At 34.4% G+C, this 24,702-nt stretch overlaps 2 protein-coding genes across 2 annotated transcripts; both read left to right on the top strand.

The window, feature by feature from the left end:
* The first annotated feature begins 42 nt into the window (after nucleotides 1-42).
* LOC131957390 (uncharacterized) lies at nucleotides 43-9,363 on the top strand. The gene is made up of 5 exons (XM_059322184.1): nucleotides 43-263; nucleotides 4,498-4,676; nucleotides 4,771-4,908; nucleotides 5,206-5,281; nucleotides 5,391-9,363. The coding sequence occupies exons 1-5, from the start codon at nucleotides 141-143 to the stop codon at nucleotides 5,568-5,570; spliced, it is 696 nt and encodes a 231-aa protein (XP_059178167.1). The 5' UTR covers nucleotides 43-140; the 3' UTR covers nucleotides 5,571-9,363.
* Nucleotides 9,364-13,737: 4,374 nt separating this feature from the next.
* LOC131957398 (AN1-type zinc finger protein 3) lies at nucleotides 13,738-22,076 on the top strand. Its single transcript, XM_059322194.1, has 6 exons — nucleotides 13,738-13,907; nucleotides 17,516-17,559; nucleotides 17,697-17,735; nucleotides 17,831-18,593; nucleotides 18,961-19,082; nucleotides 19,270-22,076. Exons 1-6 carry the CDS (start codon nucleotides 13,855-13,857, stop codon nucleotides 19,416-19,418), a joined length of 1,170 nt encoding a protein of 389 aa, XP_059178177.1. The 5' UTR covers nucleotides 13,738-13,854; the 3' UTR covers nucleotides 19,419-22,076.
* Nucleotides 22,077-24,702: the final 2,626 nt, after the last annotated feature.

Raw genomic sequence — 24,702 nt, 5'->3', positions numbered from 1 at the left:
AAAAGAGTGGGGTTTTTGCATTAGTCAAGCTATAGCAAAATTAGAAGCGGAAAATATTCTGAAGCTCGTCCGTAAACAAGGAAGTGCAACCCTCTGCTACGAGGAAAACTACCTAATATTGTTTTGAATACTCCATCGCTATGGCCGATGTAAAGTATGATGAGCATAAGCAAAGCAAGTGGGTGCTAGTAGGATGGATTGCCTGCTTTGGCATGTTAATTATTTTGTCATTTTTCATCTTTGTTCCTGTAGCTGTTACCATGGTAAGTTATTAGTAAACTTATTTTTATTAGTTAAGGTAATCTATCGTTTTAGGTACGTAAATCGCCCGCGGCTAGAAATGTACAAAGAAGTTAACTCATTGTCAAGGTTAATAATTAATAGAAGTATATTGTGATATATTTGTGTCAAATATTAGATCTATATATAAATGAATAATAAACCTAAATTAAATATTAAATAAATGGCTAAATAATTATAATGAGGGCGTTAAGACGAGCCGTGTGGTATTAAGCCCCAATCAACACCCCACCCCCACAAAACCCCCAATAACACTGCTAATCTACTTCTGAGGTAACCACAACTGCTGTTCTTTGATAACAGAGAAACAGAGGATTCATTTTATGTAATTTATGACCCACTTGGTCCAATAGGGAGAGGATGAGACAGGATTTAATCCCACTGCCTTTTCCCTGAAATTTCTCATCTCCATAAAACCATTTTGTGAACTTTTTTTCCAAATAGACATAACTTGGGAAACTTTACTTTGTAATAAACCAAATGAGTTTTTCAAGCCCATTCTTTGTTCCTGTATTAGAGCATTGGTTGTTGTACATTTTAACACTATTTTTATTGCTATGGCTAGATTAGTTTTATTTTGGTGAATTTTTTTTTGCACAGTGATTATTGGTGCCTAAACAAAATGGCCGACATTTGTCCCATTTTACCATGCTATAAAGTTTTTATTATTATCAGAGTAAAACTTGACTGGTCATTACCATAATGGTTTTATTTGTTAGATAATAACTAAATCTACATGAATACATTAATTTTGTCCACTAGCTTGCCTGTTCAGAAAAGTTATAACAGTTACTGTTATGTGGCTCTTGATACCCTATGTGCACGTTTCTCATTTATTAGACCACTGAATATGACACTGGTTTAGGAATAGTTAACACAAAATGTATTAATTGTTTAACAGACTTGTGTCTAAATGATAGAAATACAATTCTAACCTGCTAAAAAGTTAAAATTCAGCCATCTGATGTTAGCCAGGTAATTTTTAAAATGGTACACATACTTATTACCCCTAAGGGGCAATTCAGCCAACTCAGCCCCCACCTGTTTCTAACCAACCATAAAACTTCTAATCTCTTTGTAGGTAACAGGAATAAATGTTCTTAGGTCTCAGCCAATCTGGGGTGGTATGTTATGTAATTTATGACCCTCAAGGTCCAGCAGGGAGGTAAACAGGCACATTAATACCACTGCTCCCCCCCTTACAATTACTTACCCCACATGATACCCTGCCCCCACCAGTTTCTGGCCCACCATAAAACTTCATCTCTTTGTAGGTAACATGGATTACAGTTACAGATCTCAGACAATCTGGGGTGGCATGTTATGTAATATATGACCTTCATGGTCTAGCAGGGTGGAGACCAAAGAGGAATCAGTACCACTGCTCTCTCCTCACAATTTCTCACCTCCATGATAGCCAGACCCCACCTGTATCTAACCCCCCATAAAACTTCATCTCTTTGTAGGTAACATGGACTTAGTTCTTAGATCTCAGCCAACCAGAGATAGCATCTCCTATGTAATTTATGGCCCTCAGGGTCCAGCAAGGAGAACAAAGGGGAAACCAGTACCACTGCTCTCCCCTCAACATTTCTCACCTCCATGTCATGTTATGTAATGTATAGCACACATGGCTTATCAGGGGAAAGCATTAAGGCAGATATATTAGTACCACCCCTTTTTACATACAAGAATGTTAACTCTGGACAACTACACACTAGTATACTAGCTACACACTAGGCATACTAATGTTCCTACTGTAAACTACTAGACTGTAGGCCCTATGTACACCTGCAATTGTATCAATTGTAGACTGGGCCCATTGGGGCCTAGTGATAGCTAGTATCAGTTAAAGTGTGTGTTCACAGCTTTAACTATTTTGGGGTTAGAAATTAATTATTTTTATTACGGAGTTAGTCTAAACTAGGAGATAATACTTATTGCCCCATTGCCCGGCTCCTTATACCCCAAATGCTGCTTTTGGGGGTATGACAATAAATGTTCAATTAAACCCATTTAAAGTATATTTATTAGATTTTGTTATTATTTTTATATTGTGTAAGATATGTTAGAATAATTTTGCCGTATTTTCAATACTAAAAAATTCTTAGATTAGTAGAAATCTTTAAAAATGTACAGGTGCTAAAAAGTGTGGCTCTTAACGTCCTCCTTTACCCTATAGGCAAGAAATTATCTTTAAACAGCAGTGTTTGCGAGCAGGATTATATAAAAAGCGGCCATCTGTAAGTTATTACTAAGTTAGAGTGGCTTCCCCTGAATCTAGCGCTATAAGTTTACTATAAAAAAAAAATAAACAAGATGGCTGCTATAGTAAAGGAGCATGGTTGCATCTGTTGGAAACATCGCTAGTCTTCATTTATTACTGATTAGTTTTAATTCAATTGTTTAAAAACAGGTACATTAATGAAACAAGGGAACATTTTTGTATTTTTCAAAACATAAATCCTCCTCAAAATGTGAAATAATTAATAAAATTTAAGGAGTCATCTGTTTTTCACATTACTAGTCGCTGGCGATTTTATGATTGTAGGAAAAAAAGTTACAGGAAAAAAAAACACAGGAAAAAAAAACACAGAAAAAAAGTCACAGGAAAAAAGTCACAGGAAAAAAAGTCACAGGAAAAAAAAATCACAAATATATATTTGCATGATATTTGTTAATACTTTTGTGAATTACATATTTAGAGAGTGCAAATTAACTTAGGATTAATTAAATGTAATGTGTGTATGCTGTATACGAATAGTAATTTTTATAATTCATCTAAAAATATTTAGTCTGAAGTATGTAGATTGTAATTATGTTAAACTTAAGATTAGTAGCATTTAATAGAATGCTCCAAAGTCCACTGTTTTCATCGTGTTTTTTTAAAATACCAACTTTAAATTACCGTGAAATGGTAATTTCATCTGACTTGCTGCCCTCAACTCATGGCAACAATAGTTATGTTTAGTTCAACCACCTTTACTGTCCACATTTATCACGCTCATTACATAACAAAACTTAGGATCAAAACAGAAAGCCGACAAGGTCCAAAGGCTGTCGATGACGCATAACGTCAACAACACAAAGTATGTTCTTACAATGCCTACTGAGGAGAGGCCGACCATAGAATAGCCTACAGCAAAATTTGCCTAAATTTCTTTTATAATTAACTTTTCTACCGTGCATTTAACTAAATACGTAACAAAAGTTGAGATTGTTGTGTAACTTATCTTATATTCACTTACAATTGTTATACACCTTACTGATTTTAACGTCTATAAATAATGTATTCTATAAAAAAATACAACCCACAACAATAAACATACAAAATTTGACAATTCTTAACAAATAAATCAAAATATTTCTAAAAACATTTTTGTGACTTTTTTCCTGTGACTTTATTTCTGTGACTTTTTTCCGATAGAATTTTTCCACTGTGACTTTTTTTCTGTGACTTTTTTTCCTAGCAAAAACTGACTTTTTTTCTGTGTTTTTTTTTTCCTGTGACTTTTTTTCCGTTTACCGATTTTACGTACCTAAAACGATAGATTACCTAAGTGAAGTATAAGTAAGTACTCTAGTAGTACTAAGTAAAGGAGTTGAGTAGTTGAGTAGTCCTAAAGTTAAAGTAACTCTACCTACCTACTAACTAGAAAATTATAAAATTATATAGTAATAGGGCAATATAAATACTAAATAGGCCTTATATAATTATAATATTCTATAATATTAATAGTGAATATATATAGGGCCTATAGGCCCAATATTTTAATATGTATAATTAATAATAAGGATGGTATTGAGAATTGACCTTTTGAATCCCTGACACTACTGACAGATTGTACCCAGGCGTGGCCTCAACCAAGGCGTGCTTGTTGCAGTGAGTTCATTGAGTTAAATATAAACTCAAAACAATAGGCCTAATATAAAGAATTTTTTTTTAAATTTTATAAAATTTCCCAGCGTGATTGCTGGGAAAAATCCAAAAACAGTCGGCGGGGTCACAGCGAGTTCAGCAGACCTATAGTCAGGCCCACATTCATTTATATATATATATATATAGGCCTATATATACACATATATATGTATGTAGTATGTGTGTGGGTGTAATATATGTATGTATATAGGCATATATGTATTTACATGTATATAAATGTTAAAAGTAAAACCTATCATTTTTTTTTCTGCTCACAGGAAAATGCAGGGAATAGTTGTTTTCTGTATGCTGATGAAAATGGATTTGGTGCCCTATCTGTGTGCTCCTACTGTGTAGCTTCTGCCATAATTTTTCTTTGCATTTGTGGTATTAGATTGGTGGTCCTTGTCATTAAAGTAACACAGTATACTTGCAAACTTACAGATCAAGTTTACAGGTAAAATCCTATTTTTTACTTTATTCCTCTAGTCATTATCAACTTTCTAATGCTAAGAAGAACAAAATAAAACATTTTATCGTAACTTCAACAGCTGGATCAATGTCTGGGGCATTCATCTGTTCATTTTTATTTTGGATGTGCTCCTTGTGGTGCTATTGTTAGTGACTGCTTGTTTGATTTCGGTGGGATTGTCAGAGATCTGCACAGACTTGTTTGGGAACAGAGAAAAGTAAGTTAAATACACCTTACTGACTAAATTCTATATGCTCTACTTCTCATCACTATTACCACAGAATAATTTTGTCAATAGTGGCATACCATTTGGAATTATCTGTTGCATATTCAAATCTCTATTAATATTTTTTATATAACTACTTGTTTCTGTAACTTTACATACTGGTTTTTGTTTTGTTTTAATTAGAATTTAAAAGTTTCTATTGTCATAGTCTAAGATTTTGGTAAAACAGAAAGCTTTTAACATGCCATTTAAAAGTGTTTGAATAGCTTTAAACTGATGTGGTTACAGATGTTCATCAGATGGGGTTGATCTTCCAAATGGAAAAACAGATACTACATTCTACAAGGCTCTATCTTTCTCTGAGGTAATTCAGTAATAGCTTTACATTAGTGTATTTGCATTTGAGATAAGTAAATTTTATAAACTGTGTGGGTGTTGGTAGCAAAAAAAATAAACTGCTGGTTTATTTTCAGGGCTCTGCCTGGTTCACTTTTTGTTTCTGGTTGTTGGTTGTCTGGGGGGAAGTTTTTATGATGTGGAGAAACGGTTTCCTTTCAAAGTTAACCCAGCAAATGAGAAATATTTTCCGTGGAAACAAGGGACAAACTAACCAGGGAGGAGCAGCAACACAAGTTTCTCTGGACAAGTATTAGACTTTAAAGGGAAATTTTCAATGTCTTCTGTGAATCAATTCTAATTAAAACTCACTGCTTCTCACTCCACCTACAAGAGGGGACTGTGATGCCAGAAAATGTTTTGAACTTCAAACTGTATTCAGAACTTTATATGAAGTTAATATTTCTTCTCATTCGGGTGCTTAAGCAATAGCTGCTTGTTCCTATTTAGTTAGGATTAAATTTGCTTTAGTGGCTCATTTATATTTAAATAATATTAAAACTGCTGTCTAGTTATACTTTAGAAACATTTTTTAGAAGGGATAAATATATAGTGGTCAAACAAGCTTGTAGTATCTGAAGATCTCATACTACATTTTTCTGCTAACGAAGTTACCTTTAGTAGTCACTAGGAGAAGATAAATATCTTGGCCATAGTATTTTTAATCAATTTAACAGGGAAATTATGTATTAATTTGAAACAATATTGAGTTTTTGTTCTTTATTGTTTCAGTATTTATTAGTAGAGTTTTTGGAGATTTTAACCATCGAAAAGTTATAGGACTAAGTTATGTCTTTGTGGTCGTAAATGATCAGATCTATTTTAAAAACACATTCCCATATCGAGGGTTAACCCTCTTTTCTTGACACCGTTTAATGAACAACTAAAAGAAGCTGGCACAAACAAGTGATGACTTGGGTGCTAAACATTTGCTCACCCACGCAATTTTATTACTGCTGTGCAGTCCAAATACAGATTTTATTGAAGTAGGATTGTTTAATGTAATAGATTATCTATTTTTGGTACTTATCCAGGAAAGTGTTTTAATGTTAAAGAAAATATTTTACAATGTCTGTAGTTAAAGCTGTGAAATGGAACCACCCACAATGGTCTGGTACAGTCCATTGTTTCATGTTCAAATGGCAGATGTAAATCAGATGTACTCAACATTTAGCTTTTTAATAATCAATCAATATACTTATTATTTACAATGGTTTTGTTTTTTAAAGTGTACAACTGCATGCTGTTTTGTATTTGTGTTGATTCCATCACAAAAACAATTTTTCACTATCTCACATTTGTGTTGATTACTTTTACAGCACAAAAACAACAATTTTTTCTCCACCGTCTCATATTTAACTGTTGGGACCATCTACCTTTGATGTCATTTATAGAGGGAGGAAATTACTGACGTTTTTTTTTTTTTACAAACTTTTCTTTAACTTTATTCCTCGTCCTCTGGTAATGCACTATTTTTATGTAACCTAAAAAAAAATATTTTTTTTATTTTCTAATTGCAACTTTTAGCAAAATGTGTGTACCTTTCTGTGTATTTAAAAATATAATTGTTTGTAGGCATGTTTATTATTTAGAATTTCTTAATTTTTTAAAAATATCAATTATCATGCTTCTATTTAGTTTTTTTTTTAGTTTTATTAACATGGTGCATTTTACCCAAAGTCATTGTACAAAAGCCTGTTTACTGGTATTATAAACATTTATTACAAGTATTGTTTAACATTTAAATATCTAAATTTGATGGGTTTTTTTAATATTTAAAATCACTGTTACGGATTTTTGCATTTGTTTTAATTCTTTGTAGTTATCACCTGTTTTATACTTGAAGATACAAACTTTAACAGCACCTGTTTTATACTTCTAGTTGAAAATATCAGATCAGTAGACTGTCTAGCACAATTCCTGCTTATGATTTCAGTGAGCAGATTATGTTGTACCAGAAAGTCAATATATCACTACCAATATGAGCCCCTTGAGGCATAAGATCCATTTCCCTATGTCCTTTACCATCCAACCCATTAACTTCTGATATCTTTCCGTTTCCCCACAACAGGTGATGTGATTTTTGGCTGATGCAGATGTTGGTATGATGTTTGTGTGAAGTTGTGGAGTTGAGTGATACATTTGGTCAAACTTCTCACACTCTGAGACTTAGTGAGGCTCTTAATAGAGGGTTTTTCTGAAGGTCTGTTAGTTTTTTTGAAACATTGCCACGGTCTGACTTCCTTTACCACTATTGTCAGACTGGGCACCTGGTTAAAGAACATTGTCAGAGTGCTCCCCGTTCATGCTAAAGTGTTTCTGCCACTGTGTTCTCATGTAACTGGACAGGTGGAACTTGTTCTTAAGATGTTCATGCCATAGTTTAACATGCCCACTCTGTCTGGCTCAGTATATGGTATATTATTTGACTCACAAGTAAATAAATACTTGCTCTCTATACATTGACGTATACCTATCTTAATAAAACAGTATGTGCAGTTTGTTTCATAAATTAGTACATACATATCTCGGTAAGAAATCATAGCTAAAATATTTGCTGCACTATACATTGTATTTTTCAATTGTAAAATGTATTTCAATTTTTTTTTTCAAAAATAAGACTATGAAACTTTTAATTCTGTACTCATTTGTTGGATTGGATCATTTTAAATCCATTTTATTTATCATGTCAATAATGATAATTATTCCATTTTACTAAGTTAATAATTTATTTTGGTATAATTTGAATAGATCAAGTCATAATTAGCATAATTGTAAACATTTTACAACTACTTTTTCTTTTTTAAAAGATAATGTTATCTGTGTTTGTAATGTTTAAATAATTGTATATTTAAAGGTTTAGTTTTTTTGTAACTTATTGTTTTGTTTACTGTTTATGGGTAGCCCTAAATAAACAAGTGGCTCCCTAGTCTGATAGAAGATTGTATAATTGCACCTTGGAAATCAAGGTGCAAAGCCTGGGCAGTAAGTTCAGAGGAGCCAGATGTTGCCCAGGTATCAGCCGCCCCTCCCTCCTCACACAGAGCTGATGAGCTCAAGGGAGAGGTCTTACCTATACAACTTAGCATCAGCTGGCTCACATAAGCCGCCAAAAGGAAACCTGAGAGCTAATCCTGTCTTGAAGGTTAGCCTAGTATTCTGACAATATTATGTCCAAGTGGTAGAGTGCTTAGCTGCTAACCCAAAAGTCTCAAGTTCGAGTCATTAGAACATCCTGAGTCCACCCAGCTCTGATGGGTACCTAACTCATTTTAGGGAAAGTAAAGGCAGCTGGGCAAAGTGCTAACCACACTTTCCCTTCATATGCTGAGGTGAAGAAACATATGATCTCTACTTCATCTGCCTAATGGATTGCTAGGTCTAAAGAGGATTCTGTACCTTTCTTAATATATAGATTGGCCAAGTATTCTGACAATATTGTCTTGCGTTATATTTATGGCTAGGCCTAGTATTCTGACAATATTATGTCTTGCATTATATATATGGCTAGGCCTAGTATTCTGACAATATTATGTCTTGCGTTATATATATGGGTAGGCCTAGTATTCTGACAATATTATGTCTTGCATTATATATATGGATAGGCCTAGTATTCTGACAATATTATGTCTTGCGTTATATATATGGGTAGGCCTAGTACTCTGACATTATTTGTTGTATTCTCCAACTGTCAACCTAGTCAATTTCATTGTACATGAAATATGTAAACAGTGCAATAAGCTTTTTTAAGGTGTCGAGCAAGTTTGACTTCTATAATGTTGTACCAAAGATAAAAATATGTTTAGTTTGTGTCTGAAAATAGAATTTCTTTTTCTTCAGGATATATATAACTAAATTGCTATTTAAATTTTAAGTTAGTTTTTTTTAATAAAGCTGGCTGTTGATTTATTTTTTTTAACTCAAGGAAATTGATTACATGTATCATTTTACAATTATTTAAAACTATTTACTTCACTTTTCATTCCATGTAGCTATTAAAATAACCATAATTTACACTATACTGTAGATATAATAAAGGAATTTAGCATGTTAAAATTTTTTAATTTATTGGTAGCTTTAATTTGTTTGTGGGATTGTCTGTCAACCTAAAAGTCTCAAGCTTGAATCCCGGTTCGAGTCAGTAGAACATCCCTGTACACCCAGGTCTGATGGGTTGCTGACCCATTAGTGGAAGTACAGGAAGCTGGGCATAGTGCTGACCACACTATCTCTTTAGGTGCTGAGGTCACAGAAACAGGTGAACTGTATGTTAGCTGAACCAGGTGAACTGTATGTTACCAGGTGAACTGTATGTTACCTGAACCAGGTGAGCTGTATGTTACCTGAACCAGGTGAACTGTATGTTACCTGAACCAGGCGAACTGTATGTTACCTGAACCAGGCGAACTGAATGTTAGCTGAACCAGGTGACCTGCATGTTAGCTGAACCAGGTGAACTGTATGTTACCTGAACCAGGTGAACTGTATGTTACCTGAACCAGGCGAACTGCATGTTAGCTGAACCAGGCGAACTGCATGTTAGCTGAACCAGACGAACTGCATGTTACCTGAACCAGGCGAACTGTATGTTACCTGAACCAGGCGAACTGTATGTTACCTGAACCAGGCGAACTGCATGTTAGCTGAACCAGGCGAACTGTATGTTACCTGAACCAGGCGAACTGTATGTTACCTGAACCAGGCGAACTGCATGTTAGCTGAACCAGGCGAACTGCATGTTAGCTGAACCAGGTGAACTGTATGTTACCTGAACCAGGTGAACTGCATGTTACCTGAACCAGGCGAACTGCATGTTAGCTGAACCAGGCGAACTGCATGTTAGCTGAACCAGGTGAACTTCCCACATTAGCAGCTTTGTGTACAAGGTAAAACATGTGTCTACCTCCCCATATTAGATTTTTGCACATGGTAAAACAGGTATTGTCACACTTTATTTATCTCCAATTCCTCCTTCCCTTGTCACATAATTCTGACCTCCCCCCCCCCTCCCCCTCATCTCATTCCAGGACCTGTTTAGGGACCCCTAATAGTTATAGTCTCGTTTCAACTTGTTTTTTTTTTACCATTAAATGCTAGTTCTGAGTGTAATTGAATCTAATTCTAAATCAGTAGCGTAGCTACCATAAAGCTATAAAAAAAGGCCCCCAATAATTTCTTACTGTACATGCATTGGCATTCAGTGTGCATGTGTGTGGGGGGGGGGGGGGGGAAGAGGTCGAACTGGGCCCATATGGCGCTACTAACACTATAAGCTTTTGGTTTTCATACAATCACCAAGAAAAATTGTGAAGTCATTGAGAGTACTCCAGGCAGTGTTTTTTTCCCAGACATTTTTCTGAAAGAAACTCTGGCATTTGGGAAGGTTTCTAGTATTACAATTTATTATTTTTTTATTTTATTATTTTATATTTTGGATGGCGGCGCCCCGGCCGGTAGGGCGGTGCTGTTTGCCACTAAGAATTTCCCAGCGGCTATCTTGGCACCTGGGGTCTGTTGATTGAATGTCCGGCGCAGCGGTCTAATTGCACAGGCACATCAGACTGTGCCCTGGCGGTCGCGTAATCCGGTTCGCCCTGGGCTCCCCTGTGAGCTCTATGGCGCCTATATTCGTTTTGATGAGCGCCATTCACCAAGGATACGGAGGGCTACTAAATTCAATAACTAAATCGAATAAAGGGTGTTCTCCAGCGCAACAACAGTAGTAAAGGTTGGGCGCCCCGAGATAGCCAGCGGCAAAGGATCCGTTGATTGAGCGTCCTGCAGGCGTACTACTTATTCAACGATCAAACTGCAACACGGGCGGCCTTATGGATAACACCAAGCACAGGAGCATCCTACGGTGGGCAACTACGTTCGATGATTAAACTGAACCAGTGGTAGCATCCGGCTACCTACGGTAGTGTAACTCTTAGGCAGTTGCTGAAAGGCCCACTATTACGGAGAATTATTAACATACACTCAACAAAGATCCGAGAAAAAACACTGACGTTGTTTACCTTTGAATTATCTCAGTTTTAGAAAACAAGGTCACACGACTAAAAATACACAATTATTAACGCATTGATGAAACCTTACAAATTGTTTCATTACACTGGTATGTACTGTGACTAGATCGCAGGAACACGGTGGGGTACGCTTAGTAACAAATAAACATTCTTTAACATTCCAATTCCACTGTGATCAGGAAGGAGATTTTGATGTCTATGATGGAATTTTTAAAGCTCGTTATTTGTTCATTATGATGCTGTTAATTTGTTATGAAACAAATTGTATATATGCCCATTGTGTCAGCCATCCTAAATATCTAACATAACAATTAAAAGCATGAGAAAAAAAACAGATCTAAATAAACCATGAGCAGCTGTTTTTTAATTGTTTTTTTTTTAATGCTAGTGGCGTCAAAAGGTTGGGTGTTCCCCCTATGCGTTTACCAAATATGTCACCCCCCTAGGGCGCTGGCCATAGGGGGGCGCCAAAATGGGTTGGAAAAACAAATTGAAGTTTAAGGGGGGGCGCAAATAGAAAGTTTGAGGGGGGGGGGGTGCAAATCAAAAGTTTGTCCCCAGGGGCACAAAAAAATTGTGGGGGGGGGGGCGCTTTTAATAAGTTTTGCCTAGGGCATTAAGTAACCTGGCGCCGGCACTGATCGTAGATCTAGACCAGATTCTAATTCTCTAGGTCTGTCTCTAAAATTAAGGCTCTACTATGACAGTCTAACAAGCAGTCAAAGTCTAGTCAGATGTAAATCTAGCACAATTCAACAGACTAACTATAAGTCTTAAGTCCTATTTTTTTTTACTATGAGTAGTATGAGTTTCATTACTTCATTACTCTTACTACTAGGGTTCATCCATAAATCACATCACACTTTTTGTTGATTTCTACCTCCCCATCATCACAAAAAGCAGACAACCCCTAAAATTCCTTTCACAACTAAGCCTACCCCCCCCCCCCCCCCACTCGAAATTGCAGTTTAATTTAAAATATTAACTGGGCTATGTCAACATAAAGTATACCATAGGGCCTACTAAGTAATTTATATTACAATTTACAAAAACAGCTGTCTAAAACGCGAAATAACGGTTAGAATTCAGTTTCTAATAAAGTAATATTACTTAGGGGGGGGGGGGGCCTATGTAAAATGCAAAAAAGTATGACGTCACACTATTTATTATTTAAACACCCCTCACCCTGCCCTCACATTCTACATTGACACAAAATTACGAACCCTTCTTTTAAAATCCAAAACTCTCACACTATCAGAACCTCCTCCGTACCCATCATCACAAAATTACTACCGCCCTCCTTCCCCTGCTATAATTGTGACGTCATTTGTAATTTATGGACGACCCCTTTATTAAAAATAGGCTAAATGGTGATTTTATATAATTCGATAATAAAAGTTAAATTGTAGGCATAATTAGTGGTACTTTGTCATTAATATTAGAGCTATAAATATAGACTAGATCTAGATTCTAGCAATCATTTCTTATTTTTATTCATATCGCATCAGTAAGCTAGTTAGGCTAAGTATAATAATAACTATAATAAGAAGCTCTGACCCTTCAACCTTAACCCGGATATATAGAATTTATTTAGCCTCGTTTTAAATGTAACCAGCTGTGAGCGATTGCCAATTTGCATGACATCTCGATAGACTTTTTCCACAGTACCATTATAATAGTTACAAATAATTACGCTTCTTTTTTTTAAACTTAAATTTATATATTATTTTAGTAATACCAAACTATAATAGAGATATTCGGTAGACACACATTTTTATAACATTAATTAGGAATACTTCAAAGTAGATCTATATAGATGAAATAACAGTTATTCAAGGATACATTAACTACTTACATTATTGTACATAAACTAATTTCTCAATATTATATTCAAATGCGTTGTGACTTTATTGTTAAGTTTACACGAACGAAATAACTGCAGTGAAAGCCTTGCATTACATAGATTGTGATATTTAAAATATATTTATAATAAAATGTAAAGTTACGATGTAGACCTATGTTTGCCTTTTACAAAACGAGCTATAAATCAAGCTACATTTCAATGTGTCAGTCTGTTATTATTTTACCAGTGCTAATTTGTTTAGGCCTAGATACGTAGCCTATATTGATGTATATCCCATAATAGCCCACATTACTTAAACCCATTAGCTGATAACATATTTCTAGATATTCATCTTTTGTATGTGTATTTACATAAAAGGGGAACACATTTTAAAATCAACCAATTAGTTGGTAATATTTGAAAAAAAAAATGTAATTAGATGAAACGATAATAGATCTATACTACTTTTCTCTCTTTTTTTTTTTTTTTTTTTTTTTTGTTGCCATTGCATAATACATTTTGGCCTTTCGAGTTTCCGCTTTCTGGTCTATATAGTTGCTGTCGCTGGTCATCTTCCTTCATCATTCCACAAAAATTGTTTAATACATTCATTATTTGAGACTTGGATCTTACTTGTTGAAAATATGATTGAATGTTGTAATCCAAAGATTTATGGAAGAGTCAGGTAGCGAAACACAACTACGTTGTCCTTGTGGATTCTGGGGGTAAGTTCCTTATTTAAACCATACAGTTAGTTGCGAGTAGAGATCCTAACAAAACGCAAAGTTCTCAAAGAAAAAGCGACTCCCCAGATTCTGTGTTGTAGCGAAAATGGCGACAAGTCCACTCATTCTTAATGCAAAAACTGTATTGTTGTAGTTTTCTCTTTAAAGGTCTAAACAATAATAACTGTGCGATACAAAACCAGTACAAGGTGCAATAGTTAAGTTGAACTGATATGGAATAAAATATTTTTAAAAAAAACTAGCCTGCAATAGTTTACTTCTTTCCTTACCTTTGCTTGTTTTCAATTTTTTTTTGTTTAGGTTCTAAAAATTAGATCTAGATCTAGAGGAGCTTACACTTTTCGGACACACATAGCGAAAAAACGCAACGTAAAAATTCCATGCGGTCTCATTCAGTAACCGCTTAACATAGAAAACAAAAAAAAGTATCATATCTATCCGCAACCATTCTACTTTAATAATGTGTGTGTCATTTTGTATTCATACGCATAGAACTTAAGCTATTCTTGTTATAGTGACTGGGGGGTCTTAACGTGTGTTCGAACACATGTAATACAGTTTTACATGTGTTCGGACACCTTTACCCGTCATCGGACATAGCACTTTTTGTTCATTTAGAATAATTTAAAGTCAATTTAATGAATAAAAACATATATTATATGCATTTATATTGTGTTATTGATTGTTTGTGAGGTAATTTTAATAGTATAAAACCTTTTTCCCACACTCCCAAAGTTCATCCCATTCAGCCATTGCGGCTCGCGCAGTACGCTGCTAAGCCAGCCAGGTCACATGATTCCCCCTCCTCTTTTGCATTCCACTGCCTTCTTGACCTTATTTTGACCCTTTCCCTTCAATAACCAGCCCCTTTTATGCTCTAAATTCTTATTTAGTAATATTTTTGTGTTGGTGTCCGATCCCATGTAAGGCCAAATAAGTTAGCGAACACCCCTTTTTTATTGTTCAAGCACAAAAAAACCCATTAACCTTGACATTTACGATGTTCCATACATATATAGAAGCTATTTATAGTGTAACCTTTTAGCTAAGCATTGATTGGTTCAAGTTTTGCCCCTAAGTCCAACCCTAGGTCACTTCATCCGGCTGGTGTAAAAATAGAAATGTGCGTACCATGCAACGTTAAAAAATTTCTAAAAATAATTCTTGAGAAAGGAAACGGAAGTACCTGACACGGAAGTGTTCATAAATGAACAGTTTACGTGCAGGCGCCGTGGTTTCGCGTGAGACATGCTAATTAAAGTTTCTATGAGCCAAAAACCGACGAAGTGTTCGCTCCTACGTAATTTTTGGTGTGTGTCCGAAAAGTGTAAACTCCTCTAGGCCTAGATCTTTTAATTAGATTTACTTAAAAACAAATTATAATTCATTAGGCCTAATTCTAGTTAATTCTAGTAGGCCTAATCATTATTCCTATTGCAATTTACTTGGGAGGCCATGTAGCTTATCATGTGATTCAGGGTTACCGTTAGGAAGTTTGATGAAAATATTTTAAAAATTCTAGATCTAGGGCCTATAAAACTATAAAATAAAGTATCAATAATCCACTTTTATAGTAAACAAAGTCAATTTAGCATATATGCCTATTAGCCTTTTATTCAGTCATTATTACTGAATAAAATTCCAAAGTGACAGTGGGCCTATCCTTCACCACTTATTTTTTAAAAAAGCACTTCGGTTATGGTGTTGCACATTTTCCTGCGCTTAGTTTTTGGCAGTAAGATTTTAATATATGGCTCCATAGTCTAATTTTGCACATTGAAAATTCAAGCACAAAGTCTGGGCCCTAAGTTGAGAAGAGCAAAATGTTGCCTATGTATCTGGCTTCCCTCTCTCCACACAGCTGATGGACCCAAAGGACAGGATGTTACCTGCCCAGCTTGGAATCAGCTGTGTCACAGGAGCCGGAGCTGCCCAAAAGAAAACCAGAGTTGGTAGTCCTATTGCCTAAGGGGCTCCACTCCTGTTTGATGTTTGCTCTCTTAGATGGGTTGATGTTCCCAACTGACAAGCCACATCTGCCAGAGGGTTTGAACTTGTGACTTTTGGGGTGGTGACCATAAGCTTAACCGCCTGACCACGAAGATTATAATAAAATGACACCATTTATAGGTGATTTAAGGCCAAATGAATTATTACCATAGGTTGTCATGTATATGAAAACTAAGGCTTTCAAAAATTGATAAATCATTACTGATTTTCATTATCAGCTCTGTTTAGAGTTATTTGATTGGAACACAAAGAATAAGACAATAAGAGAGCTACTTTCATCAAAGCACCTCTCGCTAGATAAAGAAATAAGGTCAAAGGTGCACCTGACTTTTCTCTGTTTACAATTTAGTAGCCTGTCTTACTCAGTTTTAAATCAAATTATTATCTCCACTTAACTTATGACTAATTGAATTTATTCCATTGCAAAGTATATTTATAACAGAACATAAAAATATCTAGAGATAGGCCCTAATTATTTATTTCATGTGCTCTTGAAACCGATTCTATGTACAGTAAACTTTGTGAAAAAGTGAAACTACAAATCTGCCATGCTGGGTGATAGTATATGGCCTATGGAAACTTAAATATTTTCTTATGGTTTCTCGTCTTAGTTTTATTGCTGTTTTTGTTAATTCTTATAAATTAGTTCGTTTTTAAAGCTGTATAAATTGTTGGATGATTATAGATACCAGTGTCCGATAATGGAATCTTCTTTAAAAACAGGGTGTTGGGTTGTTAGTAGTATTGTAATCTTGTCTAATTTTATGGTTAGAAATTAATTAGGGTTAGGCGTATGGTAGGGTTAGGGACAGGGTTAGCATTGACATTAGCCAGCCAAGAGTGTATTTAGTTAACTACCAGTAAATAACGCCTCTTTTTTAAAGAAGATTCAATTATCGGACACCTGTGTAAACATTCTCCCACACAACCCTGTTTCCATTTTCTACATTTAAATTTCATTACCTTGTTTAAAAATCTGTACAAAATAATTACAAATCAATCAAGTTTTTTAATGAATTACCTTTCCAATTTGAAAGTATTATTTGGAGAGGATATTTGAATGTGAGTGTTAACTCTTATCCTAAATGCTATTATACTTTACTTGGTCTATCTTTAAGAACACTCAAACCTTTCTTTCTGAATTTTAAAAGGCTTTTTTATTCTTAATTTTGGAAACTACACGTACAAGCTACTTCAATGTTATTGTTGTTATGCACATGAAAAAGGATCTTTATTTTCCAGCAATTATGTGATATTTTAGGTGTACCAGGGGTGCACATGAATCTATTTGTTTCTATGTCTTTTTTACACAAGTTCTCTGCATTTTGTAATTCTTAAAATAATGCTAGTGCTAGTTTATTCCATTGTAATTTTAAAGTTGGTTTTTTTTTTTTGCATGTACATTTTTTAGACCATCCTTATAGATAAATTAAGATACAACTTAATGGAAGTGTTATTGGTCATTTAAAATTTAAGCTATACTATACATTTGCATACAAGTTAATTCATTGTAGACCTACTTTGATGTTATTATTATATCTACACTAATTTTAATCAATATCTTTTATAATTTACAGGTCATCAAAAACATTAGGTCTCTGTTCTGTGTGCTATCGGAAAGGTAATAAGATTGAAATTATATGTAGATTTACAATGTTACAGCTATTTGAAATTCTATTTCACCTCTAGTTAGTTTTCAGCTTACTTTTAACTATATACAAATGAAGCATATTTGAAAATGCTTTAATTTATTTGCAGCACACAGAGGTCAGACTCAAGGTACATCACATTCTTTTGGTAACTATTGTTTCTTTCATGAGTGTTTCTTATGTGTTTGTCATAAATGCATATGTGTGTGTAAGTTGTGTATTATAAAATCTTTTTTTTTCTAGATGCAGGAAAAGCTGCTGTTGGAAACTGTCAGCCCCAAAGCAGCCAAAGAAGGATGGATTCTAAACCTTTTCCATCACGCTCTACAACTGACAATTTAGCTACTTCTTTGGCTTCAACTCCAGGTGAAAGATCTTCTTTATCAACTGCATCATCGTCTGCATTAGACACATCTACCCCACCAACCAGTGGTGCCAATACTACTAGTGGGCATATTCCCTCAGTTTTGAATGCTGGAGCAGATATAGGTCAGCCGGGAACCTCTAAATCTCAGTCTTGTGAAACATTAACTGATCCCACCGAAACTGACAGCTGCAGCTCTGCATCAAGTGACCAGACATACGATAATCAACATGATCCTGGTCTTTGTACTTCTGACGCTAGTGTAAATTCTGTGGTTAGCAGTATTGCTGCTACTTTTTCATCCTCATCTTCTCTTGTTAGTGCTGGAGATCACAAAGCAATTAACACTCAATCTACAGGAAACCAGGTACTAATTGGTGGAATTCAAAATGTTGCTAATGACACAAAATCTTCCTCTTCTAACACAAGTCCTAGTAAGGACATGTTAACTGTAATGCATAGCGGTGTTGTTGCTTCCAGCAAACTTTATGCAGAAAAGGTAGAAAGTCAAAATGACAATTCGCTAACTCATGGAAAACAATCCCAAACATCCAATAACCTATCTTCCATTGGAAGTGGAATTTTTGAGAAAGTACCAGTTGAAACTGATGGATCTTGCACCACATCCCGGGGGATTAAAAGGTAAGGGTTGAGTGTATGCTACATAGCATTTTTAATTATATATATGTTTTAAGTGAATGAGTTTGTAAGCTACCTGGTGTGAAATAGGGTAACAAAATTTTAACAAAGTCCTTACACAATAAATATTGAAAGAAAAATAGAAATAGGTAGTTGAAACTCGTTAAGTTTTACTTTTAATTTATGGAGAATTTTCATATGTAAAGTTGGAGTATTTTATCAAACTTAAATTATATCACAATTTTAATAACAAAGAAAATGCTTTTCAGTTAATCTTCAATGTTTTTTGGCAAATATAATGTTACTTTTCATAAATGATTGTAGTAGAATATTGCATTTCTTTTAATATTAAGTTTTCATGGCTTAACAGAACTAAAGATGAAATGGAAGCTTCAGATGAGACATTATCACCTCAAAAGAACAAGAAAAGATGCTTTAGTTGTAAATGTAAGCTAGAGCTTGCTCAACGTACAATTGGTCGTTGTAGATGTGGTGAGTTATTCTAATAATTTGATAACCATTTTACTATTATACTTTACTTATTCATGCTATTGATTTTACTTATATATACTTGTTTCATGTTTTTAATACATTTCAAACTTCTAATCGTTAATGTATATCACCTTTTGCATCTTTGATTGAACATAGATATTAACCTAAAATAATTTAAAATTTTTAGACCGAGTATTTTGTGCACTTCATCGACTTCCAGAACTACATGATTGTGAATTTAACCATAAAGAAGATGGGCGCAGAGAAGCTAGGGAAAAAATGATTAAGCCCACTAGACATCTTGGACCGTCTTATCGTAGAGAGGATCACTCATGATATTTAAGTATGCAGCCAGAATGTTTTGTTTACTAAATAAATTCATTATGTTTTTAGAGTGATGTTTTATGAGGTTAACACTAATTAAGCCATGGCATTATCAGTTTTTGTTTACCATCAACATTATCTATGGTATGCTTCAGGAAGAAAAGTTTAAAATGGTCCTTTTTTTTTTTTAAGACGTTGCTTTAGGTTGCAAGTGCTAATTTTATTCATTGTTTGGTGGATGACAATAGTGAATAAATGTGGAATTTACATCGTTTTGACAACCGAAATATTTTAGTTGTTCTTCAAAATCAAGTTATAATTTAAGTAATTTTAAAATTATAATTCATATAATTGAAGTTTAAATAAGTTTTAAAATGTAATTCTTAGTGCACTTACATATAAGAACAGAGCTAGTTTTTATACTGGTTGGTCTAAAAACAGTGGTATTTTATTAGCCACCTTGAAGGAATACATTTTGTTGTTATTTTTTTTTTAATTGTGATATTTATAATTAAATAGTATATTAGCTCATTATATATGGCTATATTTTAAAATTCTTATAAATTTAAACCATGTAACACTGCAATTTATTTAAAAATAAGACCTCACCAGAACATTGCCACTTTTTTCATGGGCACAAGCAAATATATTAATTTATTGAATATCATTGATCGGTTGCAATTAGTGTATAGCAGAGGTTAGCAAATGATTGATCTAGACAATCTAGTAACCTTTATGATTGCATGTTCTATTTGGAAAATTGTCTGTCTTTTCTATAAAAAGTGTGAGAGAGCAACTGTTTTGGGTGAACTGAAGTCAGGTTTTCTGGATTCGTTAACCTCTGAGATATACAGCTGTTTGTTTTTTGCCATATCATTGCTTTTGGGGAAATAAGCATGTACCTACCCCCATGCTGTGTTAATAAAGTGTAAATGGTTGCCTGTATAGGGGTGTGAAAGATTTGATTTTTACTTTGACTGCAGTTATACTCATCCATCAAATGACACTGACTGATTTGTTTACATAGTTCATTTAAAATTTGAGGTTTCACAATTAAATTGCTACTATCATCAATCTCTGACTTTTAATGTGCTAAAGATAACTACTTTTTACACATAAAAATTGTGTTGTAGTTTGTTACAGAGATAAAGCAAATCATTGTCCATTTTAAAAATGCCGTTCAGGTCATTTTCATGTTGAGAATGCTGATTGTTGGTTACAAACTTACTGCTTTCAGAATTTTATTTGTAGCACCTCGTAGTTTTTTTTATTGCATTTTCGTTTTTCCAATCAGTTCACATTTTTATAGCAGGCAAAATATGGACAAAATACAAAATTAGTTATAAAGCAGCAGTAAAAATTTTGTACAAGCTTATGCTGAAGACAAATTATTCTTTTATGTTTTGCAAGCTAGATAGCTCATAGTTTAATTTAATTACCACTCCTGAGAGAGCAGCTTTGTTGAGTCACAAAATACCTATATTGGTTTTGTTATTTTTATTATTAATTTGAGCATCTTTTTAAAATAAACTAACTGGATTTTGTAAATCTAATTTGTAAAATTTGAAGTGTCTAATTAATTTTTTAGTTGCTTCTTTTTGCTAGGATTTTAGTTTTTCTTCGCACACCAGGATTACTATTTAAGATAATAATTGTTCTGTGTTGCTCATGATCAAGATTATCTAGCTAAATTATTTAGCATGCTTTCAGCACCTTAGTCAATTATAAAAAAACAATAAATTGAGGTGAATTATGCAACAAGTATGCAAAGAAAACTATAACATAATAATATAATGATAATCTTCATACTTTGTACAGTCTTTGTTGTTAGCAGACTGTTCTAATATAAAAATTTGCTTGTTTATTATTTTGTAACACCTGGTCATACATCCTTAATCACAAGGACAGTTTCACCATGTAGAATATAAGATTTGTCTTCCCCATTCCCAGCTATGTATGTACTTGTACATTAGGTGTTTTTATCAGTTTTTCTATCACTCTTATCTTAGTACTGAGATTCTTTTTAAAATGGTCATAGAGTTACAGAACTGATATCTTTCTTTTTGAAATCTTGTAAAATAAGTCATCTTTTTGCTTGGTAAAATGTCAAATCTTTCTAAATCTGTATGCCATGTTTATCCTGATAACACCTTTATTACTCATGTGTTCAGATAATCTGTGGGTTACTGGTAAAGTGGTACACAGAAACTTAAGTGTAGTAAAAATACAGTTGTGAAAAGCTATACCCTAAAAGAGCTATAGGGTTAGCATAGACAATTTTAGGAAAAAATGTCAGTCTTTAGCTTTGCCCTTAAATATCATTTGTGCTGCAGTCTTTAAACATTATAATTGTGATACTATAAAACATTGCTGTATTAATGGCATGTTATAGATTCTAACAGTCATTGTAAATGATTTATTTATATTATTTTGAGAGAATGCTGGTTGTGGCTGATTTCCCATATTGACATATTTTATGAAAGCTCTATTTGCCATTCTTAAAGTATAAGATTTAAAGCATAGGAGTCCTTTTTAAAACTTTGTTTTAGATTCATTAATTTTCAAGAAATCATGCACGCTCAACATTATTTTCATTACCTCCATTTTAATAACTATGAATACAAATTGTACATAATGTAGTAAGAAGTGAATAAAGCCATACACACTAACATTTTTGTTTGCTGGTTCCTTACATTCTATCAACTTAATTAAATTTTAAATGAACAAATAGAATGAATATAGTGTACCCATCCCCACGCGATGCCGCAGGAGTAGAAGAAAGTGTGACAAAATATATAAGGAGGGTTTCATCTATGCGTTATCAATCCTATATTCTTAGACGTGTGACCTTCTTTTCAAAAACTGAGTTATTTAAATGTAAACAATGCCTGCGCTTGGATCATAAATACTGGGACACGGGTTTACCTACACTACCGCATGAAAACCTTGAGGGTAAATCACTCACAGAAATGAGGTAGAACAAACTTCGGTGACGGCCCATGTGTCAGGGACTTAAAGGTGCGCTCTGGGGAGCCCCTGATTACACTATCGCAGAGGCCCCACATACGCCCCCTGGCTCCTTAAAATTATTACATAGTGCTCACAGGATAACCCAGAGCGCCAAATAGCAGCCTGAAACAATTATGCAGATTGCGTCATTCACTCAAGTGACACAAATCAACGTAGAAAAAATATTTGACATGATGCAATTTGGATCTCAAATTGGATCGTCACAAATAGATGCTAAGTGCATCATTCCCATAGTGACGAAACTGTATAGAAGGGTTTCATTTTTAGAAGTGTGACTGATTTTTATATTTGAGTTGCCCTCCGAAACTTACTTTTTTACGGAAATATTTTCAGTATTTCGTGAACTGTATGCTTTGGAATTGTTTGGATTTTTTATATGGATAAAAGGAAATAAGCTAGTTAATAATATAACCTTAGTTAATTTATCTGATTAGTTAAAAAAAATTGTGATTTTTTTTTTGGGAGGGGGGGGGAATTTTTGTTTGCAGCCGAATTGCACCCTACCAGGGCGCGGCAGACACGCCTGATTCAATTTAGTAAGTGTATGTAACGCCCCGTCTTATCCATTGTCTACCGCACTGTTTAGAATGAACTTATGCGCCATTGCGCTCACTGGAAAGCCCAGGGCGCCAAATTGAACCCTGCAGGGACGATGTAGGACAGGCCTGGTTCGATATAGTCAACGATTATTTATTGTTGCCCATCATGTCTTTAGTGTATAGCTTTTTTACTTTCTCGTATATACGAAGTATAGAGAAAGTATTGTAATTGTGCACAAAAATCACATTAAATTTGGACAGTTTTCACCGTTTTACTCCGCAGTCCTTCATCACATCCGGAGTATAGAGGAGTTACTTTAATCAGGCAAAAATTATAAATACAAATATATAAACATTTTGGCGTTTTATGCTTTATCGAGTCGTAAAAACTGGACTTTGCAATTCTGTCCGTTGTCTGTGTGTGTGTCTGTGTGTAAACACGATAACTTGAGTACCGTTACAGCTAGGTTGATGAAATTTCATATACAAGTATTTTATCAAAATCGTAGATCCTGTTCAACTTTTGAGCGATTTCCGAAAACCGGAAGTGGTAATTTTTTTACTTTGAATTTTTAAAAAGCCTATAACTTGAGTACTATTTCAGATAGATAAATAAAATTTCACATGTAAGAAAAAGATCTAATTCTCTACCTTCTGTCAAATTTTGAGTAATTTCTGTTGATTGAAAGTACTAATTTACGCTATTTCCGATTTCTCGAAAAACGAATGTAAATTAAAACTAATAATATTCCGCACTATTATGCACGTTTTATATGGCGTTCACAGGTGTGCAATTCTTTTTTCTTCGAGATTTTATTCTATTTTAAAAAGTTTAAGTATTTAAAATGGATTAAAATTCATGTCTATATCCCGAGTTACCATCCCGTTTTTTTATAAAGAATATTCGAGAAAGTTTAGGGGAGATTGCTCCCGATTTATTTTTTAAACGAACGTCGATGCCACAGTGCTCGCAGGGAAGCCCGGGGCACTTCGTGTCTGGCAATCTATGGGGCGCCGGGGGTTGTGCCTGTTGAAGTTTTAAGGATAAATATTGTAGTATCTCTTACCCACTATGCCCGACGAACGATTAACAGATGCCAAGTGCTAACATTGCCGCTCTGGAACTCTAGGCGACAAATTGTGTATTGACAAAAATCGCACCCTCACGGTCGCCAACTATGTCAAATTTTAATTATTTTGCTCACAGAAACCTCAGGAGTATTCTCATCAACTCCCCAAAGTTTCATGGTACTCGGATGAACGGTGTCGAACCACCTTCCCGGGGCACCGCCCTTACAAAATTAAAAAAAAAACTATTTTGCAGAACCCTTCCCTGGAGTGTTCTGATCAACTCGCCAAAGTTTGATGGCTATTGGATGAATGGTGTGAAACCGCAATTGACTTTTATTTTTGTATACTGTATATAGAGAAAGAACAAATTGTGCCCTGCCGGGGCGCCACCCCTGCAAATATGAAATTTATTTTTTTGCTGGAACCTCCCCAGGATTATTCTCAAGAACTTCCCAAAGTTTCATGGCGATTGGATGAAAGGTTTAGTAATGCATAAACCTGGTTTACTTTCTCGATTTGCTTTCATAGCCTTTGACCAACCAAGAACAAACTAGTACAAGGCGGCAGTTTTATTTTTGTGTTTTCTCTCCTACATTGGTTGCTGTTGAGCCTTATCTTGCCAAGTGTTTGAAATTGGGACTTTTTGGTTTAGCAAC

Source organism: Physella acuta, unplaced genomic scaffold (genome assembly GCF_028476545.2).
Source record: "Physella acuta isolate Inbredline_101_S28 unplaced genomic scaffold, ASM2847654v3 ptg001237l, whole genome shotgun sequence".
NCBI lineage: Eukaryota > Metazoa > Mollusca > Gastropoda > Physidae > Physella > Physella acuta.
Note: the sequence above shows the minus strand (reverse complement) of the source record. Positions and strands in the feature narration are given on the sequence as shown.